At 41.8% G+C, this 15112-nt stretch overlaps 1 protein-coding gene and 1 long non-coding RNA gene across 39 annotated transcripts in view; one reads left to right on the top strand and one right to left on the bottom strand.

The window, feature by feature from the left end:
• Nucleotides 1-15112, bottom strand: part of LOC127071595 (uncharacterized) — a 205251-nt gene that overhangs the window by 95295 nt on the left and 94844 nt on the right. The window lies entirely within an intron of this gene.
• Nucleotides 1-15112, top strand: part of LOC127071589 (CUGBP Elav-like family member 1) — a 253175-nt gene that overhangs the window by 147059 nt on the left and 91004 nt on the right. For all 38 annotated transcript variants that reach the window (XR_007785149.1, XR_007785150.1, XR_007785148.1 and 35 more), the window contains one exon: nucleotides 2801-2970. Coding sequence is in view for 32 of the 38 variants with exons in the window: in XM_051011019.1 (XP_050866976.1) it covers nucleotides 2801-2970 (170 nt within the window). In the remaining 6 variants the exon portion in view is untranslated. The remainder of the gene's footprint in view (nucleotides 1-2800; nucleotides 2971-15112) is intronic.

Raw genomic sequence — 15112 nt, 5'->3', positions numbered from 1 at the left:
TTTGCCACTATCGTTCGCTCGGTTTCCTTCCTCGTTCTTAGCCTCGGAAACTCGTATTTCGTGAAACTCTTGCGTTATCAAACGTACCTACGATCTCGTGAAATTTTTTATCGCGACTAGAAACGCATTCATACTCTATTTGAAAAGTATCTATATCGAATTACTTGGACGAATTATACGTTATTAAGACTTTCCGTCTGGCTTCGGCCCATTCCACGTACCATAAGGGCGGCACCGATCTTCTCTTAAACCCGAGAAAGGTAGATATCCCTTTTCCTCGACGCTATATCTTCGCTAATCCAATCGAATTGCTGGCGTATATGTAGTCGCTGGCACGTGACCAACGTCGCGACGCCGATTGGTGGTACTACGGATCGTGTCTCGATCTGTCTCTATCAAGCGTACCGTTCGATTGACCAATTCCCTCCCTCTCCCAGATGCTCTTTGATTAGTTAACGTACTCTCGCCTTTGATTCCGAAAGAGGATAACCAAGGTGACTGGAAGAAAGCTTTTTCCCTCCCAAGGGTCTCTTCCCTCTCGAGCTCTCCATAAACCGATGTTCTTTCCCTCTCTGTCTCTCTCTCTCTCTCTCTCTCTCTGTCTCTCTCTCTCTCTCTCTTCTGACATCGCTCTGGCGCGCGCGCGCACGCGTTGCTAGTATGGACGAAGATGAGAGGAACGAGCCGAGCGGAAAATCGCTTTAAACCTCACCAGCTAATATTAACTTTCTTCTATCGTTTTCGCGAAATTCTCCAACTCTTTCTCTCTTCTCCCTACCTTTCTTTTTTCTTTCGAAACCATCCGATCGAAAGGAAAGACCCCAGCCTCTAGGCATCCCCGAACGAGAGCTTTACGAGCAGCCTCCGCTATTATTTCGGCTTCATCTTTTGCATACCTTCGAGCGACGCTATCGATACACTCTAGGAGTCTTGATAAATCGTTGTTTGAGTCACGTTCGAGTACGTATGTATCGTTCGTACTCGCAATATTTTACATAACACATTCTCGGCATTCTGTACGAAATTAAATTTTCCTGATAATCTCAAAGAACGATATCGAGAACGATTGCTTAGAAAATAATTTGTATTATCGAAAAACGAGTATCTTATTGCTGATAAAAATTGCGGGCTCGTCTAAAGTTTATCTATATGCATAGCAACTTTTCTTAGTCCTAAAAAAAAGAACTTCAAAGAGTCTCAGTGGTACTGGACCAAAGAGGGTAACGAAAAACTTCGAAAAAGTTGGACGTACTTCTGAAATAAAAAAAAAAAATAAAATAAGATAAAAAAATAAGACAAAAAGCAACAAGAAAAAAACTTGAAACGGCGAAGTAGGATGAAGCAAACGAAAGAAGAACTTTGAAGTTACGTAATTTATCGAGGCGACAGAAGGAACGACGAGCGACGAAGCGATGCTCATCGGTTCAGTATTTTAACGGTGAGCTTCATGGAGGCGCGATTTTACGGCGCAACAAACTCTCGCGTCCGTAGCGTGAAATGGTAATGCCTTCCGCTCATATAACCGACCCTCACTCAACGATGCTCATAACTCATGCCGACTGGTTAACCGCGCGCTAACGTCCTCCTCGTGTTGCTGCTTGTATCGCGGTTCGAAGGAAGTTAGAAAAAAAAAACGCAACGTGTGCCCGTCCATCGATCCTCTTATTCTCCTTATTCTCATCGATTTGTAAAGTAATTGTTAGAATAATGTTATACTCTTTTTTTTTTTTGTTACACCTATAGACCTCGTAATAACCTAACAAACGAGAATATTTGAAATTTAATCCATTTGTAATTTTCTTACGTCCGTCTTGTCTCATCGGCATTTAATTATTTTATTTCAAGCATCTCGTTTGTTAGAGGATTGGAGCAAATGCCGATCGGGTGATACGACGTATCAGCAAAGTCTAAAGCTCGATCCGAAGAAGAAAGATAGATCATTCGAAACGAATATTTTTTTTCAAGCGACACGATTAAGAAAGAAATCGTAGCAATCTTTTTAATATTATATAACTTTGATCAGAAAAGTGCGAATAATTTTGACGAAATCATATATAAAATTTGTTAATTAACGAATATAATTATACACAGCCGGCGATATTATATGTATGATCTATACGAGAAAGTACGATAGTTTAAACACGACGCGATATCATCGCGTTCCCTTCGATTGGAAATTAATGCGGAATCGATTGATGACGACGAGAGAGGAGAAAATTAAGGTCAACTCGTACGTGGCCAAACGTACGGTATTAGGAGTGGCGAAATAATAACAGTGGTTCTCGAGGAATAGTAGCATAATAAGGTTTGAAGGATACAGAGGGAAAGTCTCACGAGATCGAGTTCTCTTGTATGATATAGCGTAAAACGCGAACGGTTTGCGACAAATCAACGCGAACAAACCGAAAGCGGAACGCGTAAGTTTTCAAAGCGGATATGTATGTACGAGGGTGAAAACGGTCAAATATGTACACGCGATAATCAAACAGAACGCAGTCATTTGCCCGTATACGCACCAGCGATATACTGAATTATACGCGACTTCGATTCCGTTGCGACTACGTTAATGTAAAAATTTGACATTAAACCGTGCCGTGATCGATCGAATCGTAATCAAAGTTAACTACGAGAAAAATATATTTCGATGGGCTGCTCGATCCGAATGAACTTTATTTTTTCGAGCGATAAATCGCGGGATAAAATTCGTCGATCGTGCGCGGAACAATGCACCGAGTACTTTGATAACATAATTGTACGAACTTCGATGGTCACCTAACGGGTCTTATTTTTGGTGTTACAGCATAATGAACAATAACAGCGTGGAGCAGCCGGATCCAGACAATATAAAGATGTTTGTAGGACAAGTACCTCACGATATGGACGAGAACGATCTCCGAACGTTGTTCGAGGAGTTTGGCCGAGTGCATCAGATCAACGTCCTGCGCGACAAAACTACCGGTAGTAGTAAAGGTAAGGGAATAATTCAACAGATCGTACGTGCCTGTTATTCGTTCTCAGCGCACTGCATGGTTTATCGATTAATCGTAGGAAGTGTAATATTCGTCGATGACAAATGAAGGAAAAAAAGAAGTTCCGTTCGTCCGTTGATCAAATAAATTAAATATATCAACGGCGGAAATTGTTAAGCGGAAAATTGAATATCGTTTTCGTAAAATGTGAATGATTCGATGGATCGTGTCTAGTTCGATGGCAAAGTAATCGAAGAAAAGACCAAGTAAATCCAGGCTGATTTACATAAAAACAAGACGGACAGGTGAATAGGTGGAACCATCAAAACGTCTATCGAGCAGTCGGTTATCGAAGAGAGCGAGAGAAGCTTGAGGGAAGGTGCTGGAGAGGGAAGCGAAGGAGAGAGAAAGTAGTCGCGTATACGTGGCACACGCGAGGATCGATGCCCAGACAGAGTTGGTCGCCGGTCGCGCTTCCACGGCCCTTCCTCGGTCTATTGATCGCTCCGAGAAAACCCTCCTCCCTCTCTCTCTCTCTCTCTCGTCTTCCGTAGCCCTCTTACGCCACTCTCTCTTCCTCTTTTCATTCCAATTAATATCACTCGTGTATATATATATATATATATCTATCTCATACCACATACCTTTTTCGATGACACGCGTATCGCTTTCGGAATATCGTATCTCTCTAAAACGATAACATTTTTTTTATTTTAATTTTCGTTCGAAGGAATCGTATTTTATCCTTCGCGAAATTGAAAAATATATTTTCACATGTCGAATCATTTCGTTCAAACTATTCGTTTTAATTTAAATAATTTGATACTATTCGTTTTAATCGATATTAAATTTGTCATTGGTTTGACACACGAGTAGACATTCATAACGAGCGTAAAACTCATCCTCGGCGTGGTGTCGTTAACCTCAAGAATAGAATACGTCAAAATCCTCAGAATCGTCGGAATAATTAATCCGCGCGAATTGTAAACGTCACCTGCACCTGTAAAATTGATGACAGTAGACGACGTATGGATCTCTGAGCGCTTGGTATTCGTTCGCCATTGTGCAAAATTTAACTCGATTACCTCGATGTAATCGTAAATTAATGTCCCGACCCACTGCCGCTTTTTCACGTTTTCCGCAACCGGAGATCGAAATTTCTACGTCGATGCTTCGGGAGAAAGGGCAAACGCTCGTTGCTATTTTCACTTTGGTTTTTATCGTTGACGTATACAAGAGATACGATGACGTATATCGCGCGAGTACGATTTTTACTAACGATCCGCTAGGATCTCCGTCGTTCCGATCTGTAGATCGTACTTTTGTCCATTCGGTGGAGTTAAAACACGTAACAACGACAAACATTTGACAGAATTACTTCAATCACTTTCATCAGTTAAGTATTCTTCAAACAAATTTGCTAATGAGGAACGAAACGAGATCGATCGATCTGCTATCGTTTTTTATTTTTCATTCTTATCTTCTTTTTCTTTTTTTTCTTCTCGTTAATAATTCTCGAGAATAATTAAAGCAGGTGTACTTATCGTAATTCGTAGAACCGATGGACGCGACGTATGAATAAATGATGAAATAATACGAAAGGGTTCGATTTACTCTGTAGTACGTTAAAAAGGGGATGAGTAAAGCTACTACGCGAGTGCAGGTGCCCGGCACAGACCAAATAGTAGCACCAATGGCAGCTCTTGGTTGATACAACCACTCCAAAGTAAACATTACAATATGCGAGTCCCGTTGAATTGGTAGAGATATCTTGTTTTCGAAAAAGAAGACTTTACAATATTCCCCAAATTTTCAATTAATTATTCCACATAAAGCAAATTTCATTCGGTTTACGGCATAATGAATGCCCATCCTTTGATTCGAATCGTACGAGCGAAAAGAGACGGGACAAAGAGATCGTTCGTCCTTTTTACTTGTCGATCGATCGATAACAGGATAATGAGGATATGACATCTTATTATATCAATTATATTAATGTGCCGTAGTTAAACAAATGCGATGTAAATAAAACGAAACATCCGGCATACGCGCGCGCACACACACACGTATATATATAGCGGATGGAGAAATTTAATTCGATATGTTGCAGGAACATTACATTCATATCGTGGCTCTTCGATACAAGATTTTTTTATTATCTCTGAAAACTTTACATAAAGTAGATTGCATTCCTTTTGTAATATAATTAACAATCGTGTACGGATTATATAAAAGAGGTACACTTTGAGAAGAGATACGATCGAACGCTCACGTAGACGTAATCACCGTAAAGAGAGAAAGACAGAGAAAGGCGCAGAGAAAGAGAAAGAGAGAGAGAGAGAGAGAGAGAGAGAGAGAGAGAGAGAGAGAGAGAGAGAGGGATTACGAAAGATACGAGAGATACGTGAAAAGTTCGATGTCAAAGGAACTGAAGGAAAGTGTCGCTTGCTCGTGCTCGAGTGTCCTCGATTGAAAATAGTGCAGTCCTTCCCTCGTCGATGTCCTTTTTGTTTCTTCTTTTTTTTCGCAGGAAAACTGTCATTTGCGATCGGAGAAAAATGTTTAAGAGCGATATATTGGAATCTCGAAAGTGTCCATCCGGAAGTATTTGTTTTTGAATCGACGTTCGGATCGCGATACTTGACGTTTCGAAACAATGAGGCGTCGTAGTTGCGACGATACACGAGACGAGTTCAGATCAAAGGAATACTTTTCTATTTAAAATTCGCTTACGCGTCGTCATACGGAGAAAATTGTCGAGCGATAGAAATGGCGTCAAAGAGAATTATAATTAAATTGACGCCGCTACCTTTGCGAATCACGTTACTTCGTAATAAAGTAAATGTCTCTCTCGTAAAACCATATGTCATTTTATCGTGTATTTCCCGTGTATCGGTATTTTACTATGTTTGCATTCTCTCTCTTTCTCTCTTTGTCTCTTTTATTCTCTCGTGGAAGACCATCGCTAAAAAGCTGCGGTGGTTTTGTGGTTGTGAAACGTTTAATGATACGAGATAATTAATTCACGAAACGTTCGATATAAAGCATGTTTCTACAATGGAGGAGATATTAAATAACATTATGAAAATCAACGTAACCGCGGCGTAATTAAAGTTTCCTGGTTAATGGTACCCGGACGAGATACTAATGCCTCGTCGGTGTAAACTGAAAATTTCAATAAAACAAAAGTAGGAATAAAGTCGAAAGAAAAATAAAGCGCGAACGGAATTTATCGCACGTTTTCGTAAAATTTTAAGCTCTCGAAGTTACCAAGTGGGATCATTCCTTTGACCCAACCTACGTTTACACCGTATAAGAATCGATTCGATAACGCGCAAGAATCGAATTTCGATTTCCGCCATAGTCTACCCCTCTTACGAACACGTCTTCATACAACTCGAATTTCGTTCGATCGTCAAAGCGTGGTTACTTCGTTGCTCTCCAAACCGTTTTCTTCCCTTACCCTATGTTCTCCGTGAGGGATAAGAAGGCATCCTAGAAAACGACCGGAACGAAATTCGGTGGTGTAAACGATCGGTCCGAAGAGATTGGAGACAAGAATGGAACGTTTCGCAAGGTCGATCGTTTAACGAAAAAATGGCACGAGAACGTGATAAGTAAGAGACATTAGTCGAGAATTACGTCGAGCTTGCGTCCTGGACCAAAAACTTTTATTGTTCCCTAAGAAAAGTCTACACCGAGAGAACGGAAGTTTACCTAAAGTATCACAACCACTGTCGTGCACGTGCACACATCGTACATAGAGAACACACATTGGCTTCGCAGGAAACAGTCTTTCGCGACACGTTGTTTATGCAAGCGGAGAACGTGAGATAGTTGGGAAAAGTTTCGATCCGTGTAAGTTGCATCTCGTGTTTCACTTAGTTGACGATACTTAGCGTAGCTCCATCGCGTCGTCCCATCAACTTTTCAACCAATTCGTAAACCGAGCCGCTTTTAAACTAACAAGGAGTGCGTTACCTTTCAAAGCAGCCGCTTCGGAACAATCGCTTTTTAGATTTCTTACGATAATACGCTCCGAGAGACAAACACGAATTCTTCGATCTTACGCGCGGTCGAAGAAACGAATTATAAGTTTGTAATGGGATTCTTAAACGTGTCGTTATTTTCTTCCAATTGTTAATAAGCTCGTCGAATGTATCGTTTCTGATTGTCATCTACAGACTGCGATCTTCATTAATCCTCGAGAAAATTATTCAGGAATCTCCTCTCGATGGCTTTCATCGCGCTCGCAAATCGATATCCCGTTACTCGTTACGCAGAAGTAGACCTTATCATTAATCACGCAGCACTATTAATCGTTCTTAAGTAGAGCGGCATTCGAGCGCAAGACGGTGCCTCGCTCTTTTCAAAGGAACGAAAGCCACCCTTTGAGCAAACTCGAACGTCGGAGCTGTCTCGAGGACTGGCATAGAATCCACCTCGCTTGCTATTTATCCGTCACATCCTCTGCTCTATCGCACGTCGACCGACTCGATTCGAGAGCTCGCGTTATCCCTCTGTACCGCCATTATCCGTTTCTCTCGATAAAATAGGAAAAGAAAAAAAGATCGTGCTTTCGAATCGTTTCTTTTCCTTTTCGTTTACATCCGTTCGACGTTCTCGCGAAACTAATAATTTTTAAGCGCTATCTCGCATCGTTCGATAATCGAGAAAATTTATTTCTGTCCGAGAAAGACTGATAGAAAAAATACGCCCAAGCTTAATACGAAATAATTCGTTAGAGAAATCACGATCACGAAACGATTTCGTTTTCGTGTCCTGTCATCTCAAAGTTTTTGTTTCAGCCGTCCGAGATTTCTTTCGTTCTCTCTACACCGAGATTCGTTCTTCCTGAATTTTCTGTATCCACGAAGTACACACGAGAATCTTTCTCCACGACGCACTTCAGCGGATTAGACGAAAAACTTTAAACGAAACTCTCACATCGCCGGATATCGCCAAGCTGCGCTCGGTTCTCGTAGACGTCTATTTCGGTGTTTGCGAGAGCGGAAAAACTACGTTCCACGTCTTTTCTTCCGTTTCTTTTTTTCTATCTCATATGACAGCGAACCTTGGATACTTTAACGAGGGCAATCGATTCTAGATTCATCGTAGATATATTTCTGTAATAATTCCTCTTTCACGTTATAAATCTGGTATTCATAATTTGCAATTCCCTGATTATACCAATAATCGTGATGTTATTACCAAAACCAGTTTTGAATTATTAAGCAAGTTTAATCCAGTGTAACGATTTGAATAGTTAATACCGTAGCGGCCCGGACTAGGCAACAATAATCTTGGATCGTAATTGCTAAAAATACAAAAGAGATAAAAATGATCTAAAAACCGATGTTACGATCGATACGAGAATCAATCTTTATTTGCCTTACGGACGGTGTACTCTTCGACCAGACGAACACTCGACACGTTTCAAAATTCCACCGCGTTCCATAATGCTAATAATAATTGGGATAACGCAGGTATTATTTTATAGAAATTATACATACTACGAATATACCAATGCAAAGCGCATTACGCGTAATCTCGCGTACGAAAATATACGAAATTATCGTAAACTCGAACAAAGTCAATGAATTCTCCAACGCATTAACTTCTCTTTCTTGTCACCGATAGTCTGGACAAAGATCTATCCAAACTCTGGTGTAAGGTATATTCGTGGTAAGTTTCATCGGTTTACCCTGCTAGTTCCTACCTCGAACGACTTTGGTGGTTAGCCAAGTCACAAACTTAGAGTCGTCGTTCCATCTTCGGCACTCACCTTTGCGTCACGTCGATTTACAACGGGGACGTGTTCGTGATCGTTCTCCCGACAATCCGTTCTCTCGAAAATTAGCCACATTATGCTTTCCAAATTGGACTCGTAGAACGCAGCGATTATTGCGACGTCTTCGATGGTACGCTTAAGTGCGCTCGAGCGCGTTAACCGAAAGGAACTTGTAGAATTTCAATGGTAACTCGGCAACTCGGTATCTTTGAAACAAGTTCCTCGTCCTCTTACGAGTGTCCTCGACGAGAAATATTTCCCAGTTTCTTCGAGTATCAACGATCGAAAATTTTAATGGCGATAACCATTAGGTCGAAGAAAAATAATCAAAGTCGACTCTCTTTTCCTTTTTCTCACGGATCACTCTTCTCCTTGAACCCAGCGGTTTCAACGTTGGGGAAGAGGGAACAAAATTGACTCGACTCGCAATCGTATGCATTTCTATATTTCTAGACAAAGGAAGCATATTCACCGCAGACGTAAGATATTCGTGAATCCACTTGCCCGAGCTCGACTTTAATCTTGCTTTTTGTGCGCGACATCGTGCCGCAACTTGCAGGATATTCGACTGCTGCTTCTTGCGGCTCTTGCTTACGAGTCCAAAGTTTACATTGAATGCATTTGAGATGATAAGTAGTACATGGAGAACGAACTACGACTCCTTGGAAAAAGTTCTTACTTCCATTCTTTGCTTTCTCTCTCCCTCTCTCCCCTTTTATATTTTTCTTGTATTCATAGCTAGCGTTGCTTTACCTGGGAGAACCTAGGAATTCCTATCTCCGACGTATTTTTAGAACGATATATCTCTCTAATTTCCTTTCCTCGTGTACTTATCGATCGTACGTCCTATTTAACTTTAAACTTGACTTTGGCTTATTTACATAAACCGCTGGGTCTTTAGCTCGAAGCTCTTACAGTGTCCACGAACCTGTTCCAACGGAGGCTCCCTAACGATTTAGCGACTTCATTTTAATGACAACGAGGACGACAACGACTAGCACGGCCTAAGAGCTTTTATCGAAGGCTGGACGGTCGGAATCATTAAGTTCGCACGAACGTGTTATCGAAGAAAAAATTTTCTTAAGGAGATATAAAAGTCGCTCGAGAGAGATTACTCGATCGACAAATTTTAACGACCCTCTCGCACTTATATTTTTAAGTTTCAAATGTCAGATTTATGAACGAGCGCAAGTATAAATGAGAGAAACGTAAATCTCGTGTAAATTGATCACCGAGTGGTCTCGGATGACCGCTCGAGAGATAGAAAAGCATTTTTCATTGCGGTTAAGTGGCGAGAAAGAGAGAGAGAGAGAGAGAGAGACCGAGAGACGGACAGACAGAGATAGAGAAAGAGTAAGAAACGTAGAAACTCTTTTCTCGCGGTTGGCCTTTCGCCCTCCGAGCATTCCTTCTTTACCGGCTTTTCCTTGACGCGTTCCCCGAGGACGACGAAGGCCGTGACGTTGGAAATGGTGCGCCCGAGGTCGAGCTTGTTCGAGGAATGCTAAGTGGAAGGGAAGCCGAGTGGCTCGGTGGAAGGAACTGCTTTAATTTAAAGTTGCGTACGGGATTTGGGACTTTTACTTTTCCACTTTCGGCCCCTCCGTGGCTGGGGAACGGCTGGAAAAGGAAAAGACGCTTATCGTCGCTCGACCGGCTCATTACGCTTCGTCCTTTCGAATTAACGTCCTCGCCAGCTTCGGAGCGAGCGGGCTAAACCGTTCACGAGTTTAGCTATATCGGCTTCGATCGAAAGACTCTTCGATATCGTTGGACGTACTTACGATTTCGTCTTTGTCCTCATTTTTACGTTTTACTTTTAGCAAGAGTTCTGAAAAAAAAGGAAAAGAAATTTTCTCTCTGTCTCTGTCTCCCTCTCTATCCCTTCGCGAAGTTCTTCAAAACGAACCGAGCGAAGACTGCGGTCGTGCATGTATAATCGCGTACGAGCTGAATTACGATCTCGGAGACTTTTCTTTTAGAAATTATGAATTGAAATATTCGTCTGGAAATATTTTTCACGTATTCTTTTTTTTTTATTTCGTTTTCTTTTTTCTTTCCTTTTCTTTTTCTTTTTCTTTTTTTTCATAGCATTTTTTTCTTTCTCATTCTATTCTCGTCTATGACTTTGTTTTACCGAGACAAAAAAGTCTCGACTCCGTTCGTAAATTTGCGGGCGGAAACGCAACGGAAAAATAAATCGCGTAAACGGAAAACACTTTGTGGCCGGGTTGAAAAGCAACCGGAAGCTTTGAGTGGACGCACGCTACGTTCGCCCACTCGACGATTCTGTACAACCATTTGAACATAACAAAGAATACCACACAGGAAGATAGCTTCGCAATCAGTAAAGACTCGAGGAAGTTCTGGCTGTTAGCCAGGATTATAAGAAGCAGGACTGTAAAGTTTAATTTCTCGAATCCTTGCCGAAGTAGCTTTCTCTCTCTCTCTATCTCCATCTCTTTTTATGCTCTTACTCTCCTTTACCGACCTCCTTCCGTCCCCACAGGACCTCATCCTCTAACCGTCCTTTGGCCGTCCTCTCTCACCCAACTTGTACGCCAGGCGTTTTCCACTTTCTTTCTTTCGGAGCTTCCGCTCTTGTTTCTCCATTCTTTTCACGTTCTTCCTTTGCCATTCCTAAACTTCTTCTTCCTTGTTCTTTCAATCCTGTTATATCGTTTCTCCTTTTTCGCTCCCCGTCTAATTTCTTTTCTCCCTTACTCGCGAGGTCCTCCCTTCTTCTTCTACGTTACCTTACCGAATACAGAAAAACGAGACCACGCGTGTGTATATGTGTGCGTGTGCGCGCGCGTGTATATATATATATTCTCACCTCCCGTCACACGATATCTCTGTAAAAGCAGACCTCGATGAAACAAATATTTAATCGACCGAACGAAAAAATCATCGAGTAATGTATAATCGCGTTTCAACCGATTCTAAAAGTAACTCGAGTAAATTTACCCGTAGATTATACCCAACCACAGGGTAAAGGCCAATTCTCGTAATTCTTTGATTAAGGGATATAGTTACCACAACCAAAGAGATACGAAAAAGATATCGAGCTATCGTCGAATCAATTCTTTTTCGATTCTATCTTACAGATAAATACTCCGGATCCTCGCAGACGTGTCCGCTCGTTCTAGTCTGAACTTTGTGAAAATCGTCGTCGAAATTACGATTTCACGATAGAACGAATTCGTATTCGAGAGATCGATCTAGAGTTATCGTTTACGTAGATGAGGGAGAGAAGTTCGTCGTTAGGGAAAGTGCGTGCCGGAGACACCGACAAATATTCGGTGGCGCCGTGGATGAGTCGGAACGAGAAGAAAGGACAAATATATATATGTGTGTGTGTTATGTATATATTTTGATGGAGTCGCCGCGCACACTACGTTTCACCGATACGCAACGGGCCATCGAGTACAATGGGTTGGAACGAGTCCCAATATTATCTTCCATTATGACGCGCATTGAGATCTTCCGGGTAATAAGATCTTTTGAATTTATGACACAGTCATACTTGCAGCCACCGTCCGGCTCAAGAAAATGCGTCGATTTATCAGACTCTTTTTCTTTCTCATCTTTCTCCGTTTACTTTCTCGATCCGACGAAATCGCATACGTTTCGCATGACGACATTCGTTATATCGTAGAAACAAGCAAACAACAAACAAGAAACGCAAGATAGTTGCGGAAACTCCTAAATATTATTCTTTTCTTCTCCCTTTCCCATGAATACTTTTTACAAAGAGGAAGGAAAGTATGTTTTCCGAAAGCTTAACCATCAAGGAGACTTTTATTCTCCTCGTCTTCCATCGTTTGAATAAAGAAGGAGCCAGCCTATATTCCCTGTAAAATGAAGTTGACCCGATTTCAGAGAGGTGGAAACAATAGATCAAGTCGATCGGTCGCTTTACCCAGACCCGTTTCTTTTTTATCCTTTTCAGTCGTTTCCAAACGAAGAACTACGTGAAACAATATCGAGTGAAAGTCACGCTCCTTCGTCCGAACGACCCAGTGATCTCCTAAATTATTCTTCGTTGTTCTTCGAAGCGCAAAAAAGAAAAAGAAAAGGAAAGAAGAAACGAGAGATAGAAAGAAGGCTAAGAAGAGGGATGGGCGAGTAGAAAAGAAGGAAGGGACAGGAAAAAGAAGAAAATGAAACGCCATTAGAGACATTCGCGGTGTTTGACGGGAGTCGATGGACAAAGGGAAAGAGAAAGAGATAAGAAAAAAGAGCGAGACGTTTGCACGCACTTACTCGAAGGTGAATCCACAGAAAATCCTGTTGCTGGCAAAAGATTCGTCTTCCAATCTGGCGTCTAGCGGAAAGAAGAGAAGGAGGGAGAAAGAAAGAAAAAGGTTGGTAAAAAGAAGGGAAAAAGAAAGGAAAAAAGAGGGAGAGAGAGAGAGAGAGAGAGAGCTTGAGGAAGGGATGGTAGTAGTGGAGGCGATGCTGGTGGATAGAAAAGAGAAGAAGGAGAGAGAGAGAGAGAGAGAGAAACGCGAAGAAGGAGAAGTGGAGTACGACAAAACCTCAATCCCTTTAATGGAGACAAATCCCCCTCGCGCACACCCTTCCACGAGGTAGTAGCAGACAATTTGTAAGAGTATATCCCACCTAGCCGGAGATATTAGTATCCAGGAGCAGTGGTAGCCCCAGCAGCCAATCATCCTCCGGCCTTTCCTTCTACCTTTCTCTTTTCCTCTTGTTTCTCTTCTCTTTTCTTTTTGCTCTATCTTTTCTCGTTCTAACTACGTTAGTTTTGCTATACTCTCGAACGCTTTCTCTTTTTACTATTTTTTTTCTTTCTCTCTCTTTTTTCTCTCTATGCTCGCTTCCTTCCTTCCTTCCTTCCTTCCTTCCTTCCTTATTTCTTTTGTTTCGCGTCGGATCGTTCATACCACGCGTATCCAAAGGCAGCCGGCAACGAAATTATAAAATTAACGAGCGGCATCCATCAGCGAGCATAATACCGAACATTAAGTCAGCGAGCCGCACGAAACCAACTTTTTGCGAGCTACTCAATCTTGGTTAAAGTCTTTCCACGCGCGTGTATTTTGTCTTTCTCACTTTCCTCCGTTATATTTGTGTGTGCGTGAGTCTGCATCTGCGTGTGTAAATATACATCTTTCTCTTTTCGATTCATTATCATGCTGATACATTAATGTTCCGAAACGACGAACACTTTTGATCGAATGTTAAAACAGGACAAAGCTCGATTTATGATCGTATTCCTAAACGTTCCGAAAGAAAAGAGAAGGAAAGATTTATTTTTCGTCGCTAAATTCTATTGACATTTGGTTTTTTGTAACGCGGAGATAAGATCGACGAATTAAATCCGACGTAAGTAAATATTTCGGAACCGAGAAAACGAAGAACAACGCCAACCATATACCGCAACTTCATTCATTATAGAGGACGATTAATCAAAAGTGGAAAGAGTCTCGCGATGAAACGAGTTCGCGAGCCTGCCGAGATATATGAGCTTTATTAATTCTAACCTCGTTGAGGGGGCGATAAAACGTTAAATACAGCCTTTGCTAAACCGTGCACTTCATCGAAATTAACGATTTCACGTCGCCGGAAAAATAGTGAATAATACGAATCGTAGCAGCGGTAGGAAGATAATAAACTTTTTAAAGATCAACCGTGCGATCTGTGTATCATCTAGCTAGTTTGGGCTTTGTCATCGAGCTTGGCGCGGCATGATAAATCGTTGTCCGAGGAAGAAAGACAACGTCGTAAGAAACAGATCGTTCAAATAGCACAAAAACGACTGTGATCTTAAGAGGCCAGATCTACCGACGGCTTACAAGCCGTTAAGAGAGACGGGACGTCAAACATCGTTTCCTTGTAGTTGGACGAGATAAAGAACGAGAGAGGGAGAGCGAGGAGAGAAAGGGAACGAGGACCAGACAGAAGGTAGAGGAGTTAGGAGGATGGCGTTAATGCTTTAAGGAAAGCAGTCTTTAAAGGTCTCGCTGGCGCCTCTAGGGTCCTATAACGTAATGCCACGGTTCGTGGCTGTAAGTCGACTCTAAGTTTGGTCACCGGACAGCTAGTCGATAGTCAAACCTCAAACTTACGTCCTTACGGCATATATTCCACTTTGATGCTGCTGCTACTACCTTCGGTCACCTTTCACAATACCGAGCTAGAGTTACTTCCTCCTGTATGCTCCTCGTTATCTCTCGTTTGCCGTTCTTCTTTCCTCGAGAATCTTAGGTCGTTACTTCCATCCTTCTCTCAATTTCTTCACTTTAATCTCGACGAATCCGCGTGTTGCCGCGTACAAATCAGGATGACAGGATATTTTCATATAATGCCGAGGCTCCTCGTGGAC

Source organism: Vespula vulgaris, chromosome 22, assembly GCF_905475345.1.
Source record: "Vespula vulgaris chromosome 22, iyVesVulg1.1, whole genome shotgun sequence".
NCBI classification, from domain to species: Eukaryota; Metazoa; Arthropoda; class Insecta; order Hymenoptera; family Vespidae; genus Vespula; species Vespula vulgaris.
The sequence above is the reverse complement of the archived record's forward strand: the minus strand, read 5'-3'. Positions and strand labels throughout refer to the sequence as shown.